This window comes from Callorhinchus milii, unplaced genomic scaffold (genome assembly GCF_018977255.1).
Source record: "Callorhinchus milii isolate IMCB2004 unplaced genomic scaffold, IMCB_Cmil_1.0 Scaffold4, whole genome shotgun sequence".
NCBI classification, from domain to species: domain Eukaryota; kingdom Metazoa; phylum Chordata; class Chondrichthyes; order Chimaeriformes; family Callorhinchidae; genus Callorhinchus; species Callorhinchus milii.
Genome location: NW_024704745.1, coordinates 69,279,571 through 69,296,275, shown reverse-complemented (window position 1 = coordinate 69,296,275; position 16,705 = coordinate 69,279,571). Strand labels below are relative to the sequence as shown.

The 16,705-nt window shown below is 40.0% G+C and overlaps 1 protein-coding gene across 1 annotated transcript in view; it reads left to right on the top strand.

Annotated features, from left to right (window-relative positions):
- lnx2a (ligand of numb-protein X 2a) overlaps positions 1-16,705 on the top strand; it is a 61,733-nt gene that overhangs the window by 32,378 nt on the left and 12,650 nt on the right. The window contains exons 3-5 of the mRNA XM_007900613.2: positions 6,202-6,470; positions 8,945-9,079; positions 12,732-12,931. Coding sequence (XP_007898804.1) covers positions 6,202-6,470; positions 8,945-9,079; positions 12,732-12,931 — 604 coding nt within the window. The remainder of the gene's footprint in view (positions 1-6,201; positions 6,471-8,944; positions 9,080-12,731; positions 12,932-16,705) is intronic.

Below are 16,705 nucleotides of genomic sequence, written 5' to 3'. Positions count from 1 at the left end.
AAGGATATTGATTTTTTTATATTTAATCATGCAAAATAACCCAATATCTTATGCTGTCCCACATTATTTGACATTTATTTGCAATGTGTAAAAGTAACTGTTGCCTTCAAGAGGAAAAAATATTCTCAATGCAATATTAAAATGCACTTGACGTTGGTCAGGATTACAAGCAGTAAATTGTGATGTTCAGATGACGTATTGAACATCTTGATTAGATAACTGCCTTTCTGATCCACTGTCAAGTTATCAGTAGTCTTTATGTCATCACAATTGAGGCCTAAGTTACATAATACAAATTGGATTTCACTATTTACCATCTGATACCCTTTCATAATTTGGAAGCCTACTACAGTATTGGATCCTTCTTAACCCTTTCTACCCCAGACACAGACTTTTAAGTCTTTCATCACAACAGCTGAATGTTAAAGATCCCATGATACTATTTATTCATAGAGAGAAGGGATTTTCTCCCAATGCCCTAACCAACAACCAAGCTAAAATTAGTCATGCATCTCCTGACTGTTTTTGAAACATTGCTGTGCATAAATTGACTATCGCACGTAACCATAAAATAGTCACTATACTTTACTGCATCCTGAGAATTGCTTTGAGATGTAATCCCAAGGTGAAGGGGCGCTATATCAAATTCAAGGATTTTTTTAATACTCTCATGCCTTGTATCAACCTGGTGAATCTGTGTACACCAAAAACAAGATATTACTGCTGCACCATGATCAAAATCTTGTACAGATTCAACAGTAACAACTTGGATTTATATAGCAGCTTCATGTGGGTAGCGTCTCAGATGCTTAACAGGATGTGGCTTGATGCTGAGTTGGAAAGGGAGGGTGAATGACTTGAAGGCACAGTAAAAGAGGAAAGTCTTCAGGTGTGATTTAAAGACGGGCAAAAAGGGGGCAAGACTGAGGGATTGAGGCAAGGACTATTGCGTTTTCAGAGATTCGGAGCATAGGGACTGAAAGCATTACCACCAATTGTGGCATGGAGGAGATAAACGAGGTGCAGAAGTTAGTGAGTGAAGGTAGTGGGTAGACGAGTGAGGTGTGAGCAGATGGGAAAGATAGAGAGGAGAGGTGCTAGGATGGGAAGAAATTTGAGAGTGAGGTCTTGAAATCGATCCGTTCTGCCTGGCAAGAACTAGGGTGATGGGGTTGAGGAGTCCCGTATGCGTGAGAACAAGGGTGAAAGATCATCTGGATCTTGCTAAACATCATTTGGACCTTGTTAACATTGAGCTGGGGAGACTGGTGAGGAGTGCATTGAAAAATTGAGGCAGGAGGTGGTGAAAGCATGAATGAGAGTTTCAGCAGCTATTTCATTAGTTTCAACAACTCTTCTTCGTCCACTTACATTTACATTTCAATATGCAATATAAATGCAAATATTTAATTTGCCTTTTTATGTTTCCGCATGTAATCCTGTTTCTAAATCCATGTACTGTATTTGCAACTCCCAGATACATTAGTGTTTTCATTTGTCAATGCTTAAAAAAAACATTTTCAATAAATGGAAAGCTATAAACAGATATGTAATGTTTTTAAAAGTATTATTGACTTTTTTGTTGAAAAAAAAGAGCATTTTTGTTTATGTCCTTAGTAAAGTGCATTCGTCGACATTCGTGTGAAGATTATAGTTTTGTTTTTAAGTTGATTCACTTTAAGATTACACCGACTGCTATACTTGCTTTCCATTTAATTAAAGGAGAATTAAATAAGTGAAATAAATGCTAGCTATTTGAGAGCACAGGAGAACCCTTGGTTCACATTTGTTTCAAAGCAAAACCTGCGAAGATATTTAATTTGAATCTCAAAATTAGATATTCAAGTAAGATGAATATTAATCCTGCTTTGAATTTTTACTCCTCTCTATACAGTATTTGTATCTCATCGAATCATCCCCTTGGGCTGCTAAATAATTTCAGTAGCTAAACATGTGTCTGAGACTGGAAAAAAATTAGGATCTCCTGAGATCCAAAATCCTCATGGACTTAGCCTTAATTCTGCACAATCTTAAATGTTAAGACTTATCTTGACATTTATATTGTGCAGAATTTTGGAAAATTCCTAAACGCCGCCTTAATGTGGAATAATAACTGCCCAGGTTGGCAAGAGCCAAGGCCTGATGACCCACAGTGTTTACTGTTGTAGGTTAAGAAGCTAAAACACATAACTTGCCTTTCCAAACCCTGGTGAGCTTCACACTGTCTGCTCAGCTAGGATACCAACAACTTGAAGACGCTATCCACTTGAAGGGTGATACATAAAAGTTTTGTCAAACGAGTTGAAATTTCAGTTGACATATCAATTTTATTTCGAAACAGATGTGTACTTGATTTTCTTAAATTACTTGAGTCTCTCTCACTGTATCTGGAAATGTTATTTCTGGGACTGAGTATATGGTGAGTCAGATGTGCTCTGCAGCAGAATAGCAAATCATAGATTATTTTGTACTTGAGTAACGAATCAACATAATTGTAAATCGCAGAAACACTTGTGTGGAGATTGCCTCAATTTTTCCAAGCATAAAAATATTACCAGCACTGTAGAGTATTAGCATGGAAATGTTTTTACATTGGAAAAGCATCGCCTTTACTGGAAAATTGATTTGCATGAAAACTATGCAAAATAAAGTGAAACTGGACCTTTACAGTTTTTAACAGTACTTACAGTAATGTATATAATGATGTATTGCTTAATTTTTGGTTGGTGAAAGCAATCTGTTGGTTTTGTAGCTAAATAGATTGAGTAAAACAGAAAGGAACAAGAGATCACGAAGTCTCTGAATCTTGAGCACCGTATCTATTATACACTGATTGCTACAAATTCTGATTTTATGACGAGGGATTGCAATTTTGAAGAGGTTCTTGAGAAGTTACTTATTTTCTGCTACAGTTAGAAGGTTAGAGGGTCATCTGATATTGGTCTTCATGATAAGTTGTATAAAAACAGATTTCGTCTGGTTAGTGAGTCGGTAACAAGAGGACATAACTGTAAAATAATCCCAAATAATGAAAGATGGGGTTAGAAAACATTGCTTCATGCATAGGGCGGTTGGAATTCTTTGTTACAAACCATTGTTTGACAGGCTGGGATCATTAATTATTTTGAAAGGCATCAGAAGGCTATCTTAAAGCGTTTCACAGGATCAACTGTAAAGTGTAGTGACTGCATTTGCACAAGGCACTGTTCCACAAAAAGCTATGAATATTAAAGAGTATGGGAGCAATGGTTAAGATTAGCTGGCTCACGTGGAGAAAATGGTATATAATTATTTCAAAAATGCATATGAAAATCTTCTGCTAGCTATTGTCAACCCTATGTAGCAATTTTGCTGTATTGAATTAAGGAGAGGATGACTAAATTGGGCAATCAAACAGTTTCCAATTTTAAGACTCTTGTCACTTTTTATTTTTTACCTCTAAATTATTGCTTTCAATGTTGTCCCCAGCACAAACCAAAAATAAATGTCAACAAAATAAAATCCATTTCAACCAGTGCTATAGAAAGAATTCTTTGTTATAACTCCTTATCACAACATCTCAAACTGCTTTTTTTTGGAGGAATACATGGCAGCAATTTTGCACCATAAATAATTAATGAACAGTATATTTACAGTATATTTTGTGAAGTGCTTTAGATATCTCGAACAACAACAACAAAATTACATTTACAGAGCACCTTTCACGTCGGGAGGACGTCCCAAGGTGCTGGACAGTCAGGGGTCAGGACCCGAGCAGGGGGGAGGGGTGGGGTAGGGGTGAGGGAAGCCAGGGAGGTGAGAGCGCGACCAAAGGCACGATCGAAGAGGATGGTCTTGAGATCGGCCTTCAAGGAGGCAAGGGAGGAAGCAAGGCAAAGGGACTGTGGGTTGGAGTTCCAGAGTGTGGGGGCAGAGAAGCTGAAAGCTCGGCTGCCGATGGTCGGACGGGAGACATGGAGCAGGCCAGAGCCTGATGAACAGAGTCAGCGGGCAAGTTAGTAGGAAGTCAGCAGGTCAGAGAGGTAAGAAGGGGCAAGACCATGGATGGTCTTGAAAGTGAGGATGAGGATCTTGAATTTGATCCTCTGGGTGATGGGGAGTCAGTGGAGTCGGGCGAGGGTGGGAGTGATGGGGTCATGGAGCCTGGTGCATGAGAGTACACAAGCTGCAGAGTTTTGGATGATCTGCATCTTGTGAAGGGAAGAGTTGGGAAGACCGATGAGGAGGGAATTTCCATAATCGAGCCTTGATGTGATGAATGCGTGGGTGAGGGTTTCGGCAGCCTGAGGGGTGAGGCAGTGGCGGATTCTGGTAATGTTGCGGAGGTGGTGGTAGTCAGTGCCGGTCATGGCACAGATGTGAGGGAGAAAGGACAGTTCAGGGTCAAACAAGATACCCAGGTGCCTGACTGGCTTTGTGAGGTTGAGTGTGCAGCCGTGGAGGCTGATGCTGCCAGGCCCGAGGTGCGGAGGCGCTGGCATGAGCCAATCAGGAGCGCCTCAGTGTTGGTGATGTTAAGTTGGAGAAAGTTGTCCCTCATCCAGGACTTGATGTCGGACAGGCAGTCGGTCAGGACGCCGGTAATCCTGGAGTTGAGGGTGGAGGCAGAGAGAGGAGTTGGGTATCATCCATATACATGTGGAAATTTACCCCATGTCTGTGGATGATGTCACCAAGGGGGAGCATGTAGATGTTAAAGAGGAGAGGGCCAAGGACAGTGCCCTGGGGGATGCAAGACGTGACAGTGCGGGGACTGGCTTTACGAAAGGGAAGTCATGCTTAACAAATCTTTCAGAGTTTTTTGAGGATGTAACTAGCAGGTTGATAGTATATTTAGATTTTCAGAAGGCATTCGACTAGGTGCCACACAAAAGGCTGCTACACAAGATTAGGCCCCATGGAATTAAAGGCAATATATTAGCATGGATTGAAGAGTGGCTACAGGAAGAAAACAGAGAGTAGGGATAAACGGGACCTTCTCAGATTGGCGGGATGTGACTAGTGGAGTGCCACAAGGATCAGTGCTATATCAATGATCTAGGCGAGAACAAAGAATTTAGAATATCTAAATTCGCGGATGATACTAAGCTAGGTGGGAGAGTATGCTCTGAGGATGACACAAAAAGATTGCAAAGGGTTATAGATAGGCTAGGTGAGTGGGCAAGAAAGTGGCAGATGGAATATAATGTGGGGAAATGTGAAGTATTCACCTAGGTAGTAAAAACAGAAAAGCAGATTATTTTCTAGAAGGGGAGAGACTAGATAGTGTTAGTGTTCAGAGGGATTTGGGTATCCTTGTACACCAGTCACAAAACGTTAGTATGCAGGTATAGCAAGCAACTAGGAAGGCGAATGGCATGTTGGCGTTCATTGCAAAAGGGTTAGAATGCAAGAGTAGGTAAGTCTCGCTGCAACTGTATGGGGCCTTGGTGAGACCCCACTAGAATATTGTGTACAGTTTTGGTCTCCTTATTTAAGAAAGGACATAGAGGGGGTGCAGCGTAGATTCACTAGGTTAGTTCCTGGGATGAGGGGGTTGACCGATGAGGATAGCTTGAGTAAACTAGGCCTATATTCTCTAGAATATAGAAGAATTAGGGGTGATCTTACAACAACAACACCACCAAGATTACACTTGTATAGCGCCTTTCACGTCGGGAGGATGTCCCAAGGCGCTGGACAGTGTACAGCATTTCAGACCCGAGCTGGGGTCAGGGAGGGAGAAGGGAGGGGAGGGGAAAGGGGGTGACCGATGGCATGGTCGAAGAAACATAGAAGATTCTTATGGGGCTTGACAGAGTAGACACTGTGAGACTGTTTCCCCTGGTCGGAGAATCTAGAACTAGGGGTCACAGTCTTAAGATTAAGGGACAGTCCTTTTGAACAGAGTTGAGGAAACACTTCTTCGCTCAGAGGGTAGTGAATTTATGGAATTCAGAAGGCTGTAGATGCTCAGTCTTTGAACATATTCAAGACTGAGATTGATAGATTTCTGAAGGGTAGAGGGATTAAGGGATATGGGGATAAGGCGGACAGATGGAGTTAGGTTAGAGATCAGCCACGGTCTTATTGAATGGCGGGGCAGGATTGAGGGGCTGAATGGCATACTCCTGCTTCTAATTCTTATGTTCCTATGTTCCTATGTTATCATTTCTTTCTTTCAAAACTGTTTAAAATATGGAAGATTATATCTTGTTTTAGGTGTTCTGGAGCCTCAAACCACAGAGCTGCTTTAGAGAGACGTAGGTATTGCAGACTTCAAGCTGAGAGTGGTAATGATAGCAAGTCAACTGTGGCAAATCAAGAAAGTCGGGGACTGCCAGATACAGGCCAGTTACAGACATCTGTGTCTGAGATGACAACAGGGAGACATAGCTCTGCCTCAGCAGCATCAGTTGGTACAGATGAACATGGACAGGACAATCTTGCCTTCGATGAGGGCACTGAAGGTGAAGGTGTCACTGAAAATGGTGAGTGCTTCATCTTGGCAATCCTGTGCAGATTTGAAATAGTAATTGCTACATTTCTGCACATCCTTAACTATATTTTTTACCGTTAATTCTGGAAGCTTGCCATTATCTTGATAATGATAGTGGTATTTTGAGTAAGAAGTATTAAAATTGTGGGTTTGAATAAGTATAGCCTCACAGCAGATTTGGTTGTAAAATTAAATAATAACCTGTAAATTGTCAGTTTTGTTCACTGAAGGATATACTACTACAGTAACAAAACAGAACATGTAGGAGCAGGAGTAGGCCGTTCGTCCCTTCGAGCCTGCCCCGCCATTCAATCATGGCTGATCTTCTAATCTAACTCCAGCTAATAACCGGACCCTGCCTTATCCCCATATCCCTTAATCGCTTTTGCAATAAGAAATCTATCTATCTCAGTCTTGAATGTATTCAAGGACTGAGCATCAACAGCCCTTTGGGGTAGTGAGTTCCATACATTCACCACCCTTTGAGTGAAGAAGTTCTTCCTCAACTCAGTGCGAAAGGGCTGACCTCTGATTTTAAGGTTGTGACCCCTGGTTTTAGTTTCTCCAACCAGGGGAAACAATCTCCCACTATCTACTCTATCATGCCCTTTGATGATCTTATAGGTTTCTATAAGATCCCCTCTAATTCTTCTATATTCTAGAGAATATAGGCCCAAATTGGTCAGTCTATCCTCGTAACTCATCCCCTTCATCCCTGGCACTAACCTAGTAAATCTACGCTGCACCCCCTCCAAGGCAAGTACGTCCATACTGCAAATACTGGACGCAGTATTCCAGGTGTGGTCTCACCAGGGCCCTTTACAGTTGCAGCAAGTCTTCCCTACTCTTATACTCTAATCCTTTCATAATGAATGCTAACATACCGTTCGCCTTCCTAATTGCTGCTGCACCTGCAGACTAACTTTCTGTGATTGGTGTACAAGGACACCCAAGTCCCTCTGGACGCTAACACATTCTAATCTCTCCCCTTCTAAAAAATAACCCGCTCTACTGTTTTTGCTACCTAGGTGGATGACTTCGCACTTCCCTACATTATACTTCATCTGCCACCTACCTGCCCAATCACCTAACCTATCTATGTCTCGCTGATTTTTTTTATTGTCGTGCTCAGTGTTGGCACTTCCTCCTTGTTTTGTGTCATCCGCGAATTTAGATATACTAGCTTCGATGTCCTCATTCAGATCTTTGATGTAGATGGTAAATAGCTGATACCCAAGGACTGATCCTTGTGGCACTCCACTAGTCACATCCCGCCAATCTGAAAAGGACCCATTTATCCCTACTCTTTGTTTCCTACCCATTAACCATTCCCCAATCCACGTTAATATGCTCCCCCGAATTCCATGGGCCCTTATCTTTTGGACTAACCTTTTATGCGGCACCTTATCGAATGCCTTCTGGAAGTCCAAATAGACCACATCCACTGATTCACCCTTATCTAGTTTACTGGAAATGTCCTCAAAAAACTCTTTGAGATTTGTCAAACATAACTTCCCTTTTGTAAAGCCATGTTGACTTGGCCTAATTATATTGTGCTCCCCTAAATACCGCACTACCACATCCTTAATCAATGATTCTAAAATTTTTCCTATCACTGATGTGAGACTAACTGGCCTATAGTTCCCCATCTTTTCCTTTCCACCTTTTTTAAATAGTGGTGTGACATTTGCGATCTTCCAATCCATGGGGTCTGTTCGAGAATCCAAGGAATTTTCGACATAAGGCCTCCACTATCTCACAAGCTACCTCTTTTAAAACCCTGGGATGCAAACCATCCGGACCAGGGGATTTGTCACTTTTTAATGTTAATAGTTTCCCTAGCACCAATTCTCTACTAATGAAACTTTCCCTAAGTTACTCCCTGTCCTTATCCTCTTGGTGCATCTCTATTGTTGGCAGACTTGTGTCTTCTACGGTGAAGACAGACGCAAAGTACCCATTTAGGGACTCTGCCATGTCCTTGTCCCCCATTACAACTTCTCCCGTCTCTGACTGTAGTGGACCTACATTTACCCTCACGAGCCTATTCCTCTTAATATATTTGTAAAAACTTTACAATCAGACTTAATGTTCCTAGCTAGCTTACCCTCATACTCCTTTTTCTCACTCTTAATGAGTTTTTTAGTTTTATTTTGCTGGTTTCTAAAACTCTCCCAATCTTCAGATTTGCCGCTTTTCTTGGCAGTTTTATAAGCCTTTTCTTTTAATTTGATGCTTCAGTAAATTCAGTAATAAGTACTGGTCCAATGATAATGTAACCTAGGAGTTTGCCCAACTGTCTGCAGAGTTGTCTTATGATCTGATCTGTACCATCCTCCCAACTGTACAATATACAGGCAAAAGCCTCATTTCGGAATGGAAGGGATATTAATGGCCCTCTGAAAGTGTTCTCTTTTTTATTACTACTAAACAGTGTTTAAATAAATCATGTTTTCTGGTTTGCAGGTGTCTCGACTGTGGATTTTCAGCCAATCTGTGCAACAAGACAACTGAGTAACGCCTGCATCTATCTTCACCGAACTAACAGCACCGCAAGCTCAGATCTCAGAGATGAACCACAAAGTCCAGCTTCGGAGGAAGGTAGTCCTCTTTATTCCCCTTATTGTTGTCTGCATTTTAAACATAACTTTCATATAAATTTAAATATTTAAGTTATTATTTTAAATTTTCTTTGGTGAGATGAAAATGTCTGTGTAACCTTTTATTAGATTCCGTTTTCTGAATCCTAGAAAGTGCATAAATCGTTCAAAAAGAAGAGCAGTATAGGGGAAATTAATTGTCTTCCCTTAAATAAACTATAGTTTCTTGGTACAGATTTAGACTATTCTTCCACATCTCCTAATATCCTCTTAGACACATTGGCATTCACAAGTAGTTGAACACTTTCTTAAACCCTGTAAATGCAAATTATAGTGGTAACTGTAGTGTTCACTGAATCAATGTAGAACAGGAAGGAACATGGCCTGCATTTATTTTGCAGATCTTATCCGTAGTAGTGATTATGGCAATATAATCCTTTCCTGGCCTAGGGAAGAAAAGTTAATATTAACTTTCCTGCTCCTGTTAATATATTAACTATCCAGGCCAGTGAGCCCTGCTAAAAAGTAGATAGTTGTAATTATCGGCAATTTATAAAGCGTCTTTCACGTCGGGAGGACGTCCCAAAGCACTGAACAGTCACGTGTCGGGGGCCAAGCATGGGGGAGGGATGGTGTAGGGGTGAGGGCAGGCAGAGAGGTGGGAGGGCGACTGAAGGCATGATCGAGGAGAAGGGTCTTGAGACCGGCCTTGAAAGAGGCAAGGGAGGAAGCGAGGCCAAGGGACTGTGGGATGGAGTTCCAGAGTGTGGGGGCAGAGAGGCTGAAAGCCCGGCCACCGATGGTAGGGCGGGTCGGGCGGGAGACATGGAGCAGACCGGAGCCCGCTGAACGGAGGAACGGCAGGTTGGTAGGGAGTCAGCAGGTCAGAGAGGTAGGAGGGGGCAAGGACATGGATGGCCTTGAAAGTGAGGACCTGGATCTTGAATTCGATCCTCTGGGGGATGAGGAGCCAGTGGAGTCAAACGAGGGTGGGGGTGATGGGGTCGCAGAGCCTGGTGCGTGAGAGTACACGAGCTGCACGAGATAGTTGTGAGTGTTGGGCGGGGATAGGATCAGGCAGCAATGTTTTGCTGTCCACAACCCAATAATCTACCCTCATTGTCTATGCTCACACGTGTGGTCATTTGGGAGAGAGATGCTGATACCTACATATGCTCGTAAAAAGAACTATAGCATGTTATTTATGTGCAGGGGAATGGATTCCATTTATGGAATGGAACTAAATAGAGGCGTGATGGACCAAATCATCGTCGTCTATGTTAAAAAATTCACAATTTTATCTGTTGCTACCTTTTCGGGGAGGAGGGGTAAGGTGAGGAAATTTGATTGATCGTCCCAAATACAGTATTTCCTTTCTTATAAAAAAAACTTTCACGCCTTCATACCTGGCCATTTGCACCTTTTTTGAAAAGAAACAAATGCTACCATAAAGTAAACCTTTCAATTCAACCAAATAAGCTGCTGCCACCTGAAATGTAAGTGTTGGAATTATTTGGATAAATTTTACTTTCTCCCCCTACATTTATGTTCTCGGTCAAAAGGCATGGACAGTACTGCTCAAAGACACGGTCGAGGCTGTGCCTGTTCAACGATCAAGGAGGCTATTTGAGTGATATTGGTAGTGGTCTCATGCCAGGCATCTTTCAGTTCCTCCCAAGGTGATCTAATTTACAACTTTTGCAAATATTGTTTAGGGAAAGACTGAATCCTCTCAGTAAAGACCATTGGCTTTGTGAATCATTGTTCACTCGCATTTGTGTGTGATTTTTTGTGATGCTTTACAAAACTGAACTAAACCTGTGTGCCCTGTGATGTTCAATAACCTCAATTAGTCATTTAAATCAGATCATTTAAAAAACATTCTCAGCATGGATAATGCTAAGGAAAAGAAAGGTATTTATTCTGTTGATTCCTGGTCAGTTTTAATACATTTAAAACTAACAGTAAAGTTTTTATATCATTTTAGATGAATTTTATATTCATCAAGTTGAGGGTTGTCAGTGGTTTGAACTTGAATATTTTTCCATTTTTTTACACCCAGTGTCAGTAACAATCCTAGTTCAAGTATAGAATGAATTATATGCAGGATGAAGCTCCTTCTACTTTGCATAGCAATCTATCATTAACCCCCAACTCAAGAAGAGCACCTACTGCTAGATTGTATTTTCCATTTGCCACACCAGTGATCCTTATGACCTCTGTGGGTGAGGCTGCTAATTTAGTGCTAAATTATGGGGAAATTGTGCAGTGAATTCATACTTACTGATTAAATGAATCATGCATACAGTACAAAAATAAATAAATTTGCATGGTAATTATTTCATATTGTGGCTGTAGTCACTGTTTCTCACATTTAAAAGTATCACGCTTTATCAGTGCTTGATAATGACAAATTATTCTAAATGTAAATTGCAGTAAATATAACTTTAACAGCAGATGAGCCAAGTGTGAGTACTGTAAATTTATTTTTGCAGTTTGAATGTCATGTTTTTCAGGAGTTGGCAGAGTTAAGTGTCAACTAATTCAGAGATTGAAACTCATAAGGACTTAACTAGCTCTGTGTGAACCAATTATTTTGGTAGTTCAGGGATTTACACAGAACACTTTTTTTTTTGCTTTCAGCAAAGTGTTTCATGTATCAAAAGCATTTTGTGCTCCTGTTTAAGCCCCAAAATGTATGCTTCCTGTTCCCAGAGTAGCTTTTGATTATAAAATGACTTCACATTCCAGAAGAAAAACCTTGTTTTTACGATAGATTCCGAGAACAATATTAAATCTCATATGCAATCATTTCAGTGCTTTGAATGTAGCACAAGTATTTCATCTTTTCATCACTGTCTCCTTTGTCATCCTTTTAATTCTAAAAGTGATTTAAATTGTCCAACAAAATTCATAATGGATGTGATAAAACTGATTGATGCTGCATGGGAAGATTCTGGTGTTGGCATTGTAGAAGAATGAGATCATTGTCTTCTTCATCCAAATCTTTTTCAAGAAAACATTCAACTGCTTGTGAAGTCCAATGTGTTTTAAGAGTATTTTGCTGTATTTTCTCAAACTCCTATTAGACAACATACTCAACCTTTCCCTTTACACTGCCATAGTACTGCTCCCTTTCAAAAAAGCCATCATTATCTCCTTGTCAAAAAGTACTATATTGTAGCCCCTCAAAAATCATTTTATTTCCCCATTTCAACCTGTCTTCCTCTCCAAGATGCTGGAACACATTGTTGCTCTCATCACTCCCTGTACAAGTCCTTCTAATCTTGCTTCCTCGCCACACACAGCATTGAGACAACCCTAACTAAAGCCACAAACTACATCCTCTCCTCCCTGTGCTTCCTTGCCCTCAATCTCCCTGTATCGAAGAGCTCTATAACAGCATTCCCCTTTAATGGCATATGCTTACCTCATCTTTAAAAGACCAGTCTGAGATCAAGATCTCCTTTTTAAACAAACTAATCTATATCTTATGACTTTATAATGTATCATTTACTGCACCACTATATCCATTCCAATGCATTAATGCATTGCATTTTCAGAAAGTGTTATAAATTCGTTTTAAGCACTGATAATTGGACATCTGTGTTAGTAGTTTAAGTGTAATTATTATTATTATTCTTTAAATGCAGCATTGCCAAAGCTAACCAGTGTACCCGAAGGAGAGATCACTACTATAGAAATCCATAGGCCCAGTCCATGTACCGAATTAGGTCTGAGTGTTGTAGGTGGAAATGAAACTCCTTTGATTAATGTTGTAATTCAAGAAGTTTACCGAGATGGAGTCATTGCAAAAGATGGACGGCTTGTGTCTGGTGATCAGTTATTGCAGGTATTGAATTTCATTTTATTCTTAACTCTGTTTTATGACTCATTAATTCAGATCAATATAAAATAAAGATAAGCAATGCATCCTTATTCTGTTGTGCCTTTACACTTCAAGGAAGTTCAATATAAAAAGAATTTCCCCCTCAACCACCGCACAGGTAAGTAAAAATAATCTGTTAATGTTCTTGACTTGAAGGAGATAATTTAAATTTTAGAAAATCTTTTCTCCATGGAATTTGTGGACGGATTTTGTTTCTAGACTTGTGTAGCATTTTAAATATTACCAGCTGTGCATAAGTCATTCCAGATACAACAATTAGAGTAATGTAGCATATACACTTACTGTTATACACGATAGTAAACTTGTAGTTCTCTTTCTCTTTACAATTTTCTTTGATTTAAATATACAAAGATGTTATCTTGAGTAGCTTATATTTTCTTCTCCCTCATAACGCATTTTAACTTGTTTCAGACACTAGTTATTAGCTTTAACTTTTTCCCGATGTCTTTGTTTTCTTCGTCCAGTCCTATTTACCCTCCTCTTTGCTATAAAGAGATCTCCTGTATTCTGTTTGGCTGGAGTTTCCCACAGTTATCAACAGCTGAAATGATTTTCATGCAGGGGAGTGGGGGGGTGTTGAGGCCAGGACACGACAATTAAAAAAATGGTGGGATTGATATTGTAGGAGAATGAGATCAAACCACTGAAGGTCTTCCTACTACGGAGACAATAATATGGTATTAGTTGCCTAGGAAAATTAAATGCTAGCCTTCAAAAGACATCCATAAGCCCAAGGTTAATTAAATGAACACTCAAATCATTTCTGAAACTACAGAGGGGTTATGTCAATTTTTGCCACATACTTGAGCAACATAAGAACATAAGAATTAGGAGCAGGAGTAGGCCATTCGACCCCTCGGGCTTGCCCCGCCATTCGATAAGATCATGGCTGATCTTCAGACCTAACTCTAATTACCTGCCCTGTCCCCATATCCCCTAATCCCTCTATTTTTAAAAAAATCTATCAGTCTCAGCCTTGAAGATGTTCAAGGACTGAGCATCTACAGCCTTCTGGGATAGTGAATTTCATAAATTCACTACCCTCTGAGTGAAGAAATCTTTCCTCAACTCTGTTCTAAAAGGCTGACCCTTAATGTTAAGACTGCGACCCCTGGTTATATATTCTCCTACCAAGGGAAACAGACCCTCAGTGTCTACTTTATCCAGCCCTTTAAGAATCTTATATGTTTCACTAAGATCTCCCCTAATTCTTCTGTACTCTAGAGAATATAGCCCTAGTTTATTCAATCTATCCTCATAGGTCAGTCCCCTCATCTCAGGAACTAACCTAGTGAATCTACGCTGCATCCCCTCTAGGGCAAGTATGTCCTTTTATAAATTAGGAGACCAAAACAACCCACAATACTCTAGGTGTGGTCTCACCAAGGGCCTGTACAGTTGCAGCAAGATTTCCCTACTCTTGTACTCTAAACCTTTTGCAATGAACGCTAACATGCCATTCGCCTCTTAGTTGCTTGCTGCATCTGCAAACTAACTTTTTGAGACTGGTGTAAAAGGACACCCAAATCTCTCTGAACACTAATACTATGTAATCTCTCCCCCTCTAGAAAATAATCTGTTTTTCTATTTTTTCTACCTAGGTGAATAACTTCACACTTCCCCATATTAAATTCCATCTGCTACCTACTCGCCCACTCCTCTAGCCTATCTATATCCCGTTGCAATCTTTTTGCGTCATCCTCAGAGCTTACTCTCCCACCTAGTTTAGTGTCATCCACGAATTTAGATACGTTATGTTCAATGTCCTCGTCTAGATCATTGATGTAAATTGTAAATAGCAGAGGCCCAAGCACTGATCCTTGTGGCACTCCACTAGTCACATCCTGCCAATTCGAGAATGACCCGTTTATCCCTACTCTCTGTTTTCTACCCGTTAGCCACTCTTCAATCCATGCTAATATGTTCCCATAAATCCCGTGGGCCTTAACCTTGTAAAATAGCCTTTTGTGTGGCACTTTGTCAAATGCCTTTTTAAAATCTAAATATACTACATCTACCGGTTCCCCCCATCTAACCTGCTAGCTACATCTTCAAAAAACTCTAAAAGATTAGTTAAGCATGACTTCCCTTTTGTAAAACCATGCTGACTCTGCCTAATCTTGTTATGATCTTCCAGGAATGTAGGCCATCAGGTCCAGGAGGTTTATCAATTTTAAGACCTGACAATTTATCTAAAACCATTTCTTTACTAATATTAATTCCCCCAAGTTGCTCGCTAACATTGTCGTCTTGTCTTCTTGGTTCCCCTCTATTCTTGGTATGTTTTCAGTGTCTTCTAAAGTGAAGACCGTAGCAAAGTACTTGCCATGTCTTTGTCCCCTACTATAATTCACCCCGTCTCTGCCTGTGGCGGACCCACATTTACCTTTGACAGCCTCTTCCTCGTTATATTTATAAAAGCTCTTGCAGTCTGTCTTTATGTTCTTCGCTAATTTCCCCTCTTATTCAATTTTCTCCCTCTTAATCACTTTTTTGGTTCTCCTTTGTTGATCCCTAAAGTTCTCCCAATCCTCGGGTTTACTACTCATCTTAGCTGTTTTAGCTTACAGAAAGAGAAGAGCTTAGGAGAGAGTCTATCCAGTAAGTCCTCTGGCACAAAGATCTAACCTCTTTATATGCACACTAACTGTTTGGTTGACAGCTCCTTGTTGCTTGAAGTACCTGAAAGATCAACCTGGCCATGTTTAGGACATAACCATGTTAGTCTTGAGATCGTTGTTGTTTGATTGGCTGAAAACAATTATCTTTGTTTTGTAAGCTAATTATCTGACATTTATTTATACATTTCCATACCCCAAAATGCATATTTGTATTTTTTAACGTAGTATTTATATTTGTAGACTAGGGTTAATATTACAATAATAAAGGTATTCCTCAAGCTTTATTACTGCCTGGTCTTAATGCTATTTTCAGTCTCCCAATTTATAAGACAAACGTATACTCACAAATGTATACTCAAGTCAGTTGACCCAAGGATACAAAAAAATTCTTCAATCTGCTACCAGCTTAATAGTTAATTCTATGCGTTATGAAGAAAAGCCGATGAAAATTAAATCTTTTTCAAGAGGAGGAGAGAGAAACCAAGAGGAATATTTTGCAGTGTTTTGAATTATGAAGGAAACCCTAATAGATATTGCAGATTTTTTTGTAAAGGTACAATAATAATAAAACTTGCATTCGATAAAATGGCTTATCATGTCATCGAGTCATCTCAAAGCGCTTCACAGGATGTACTGGAAAGTGGATTGACTGTAGTTTGTGGGTGAAATCGTCCACCTGAACAGTCAAATAGAATCTCGGATTAATGTCTCATCCGAAGGCTGGAACACCAACTGAGACCTGAGCAAAATGATTCTAAACTGAGGATGCATCTCTAAAATAGTGATTAGTTAAGCATGACTTCCCTTTTGAAATACACCAATACAGTTAGTTGTTAGAAAAGAGTGTATTGAACAGATAGATACAAGAACTATAGTTCAGGATATGGACGTCAAGACCTGAGAGAATTGAAAATTTGGGTCCTTTATATGATCATTCAACTTCTGCGAATCTTAAGATTGTGAATGGATATTGCAGATCTACCTGCCTTTGCAATTGTCTTTGTAATGAAGTAACTAATGTTCAGTGATTTAAAAACTTTACCCACCCCCCCAAAAAAAAACCACTTTCTTTATAATTAATTATTGAGGCAAAGCA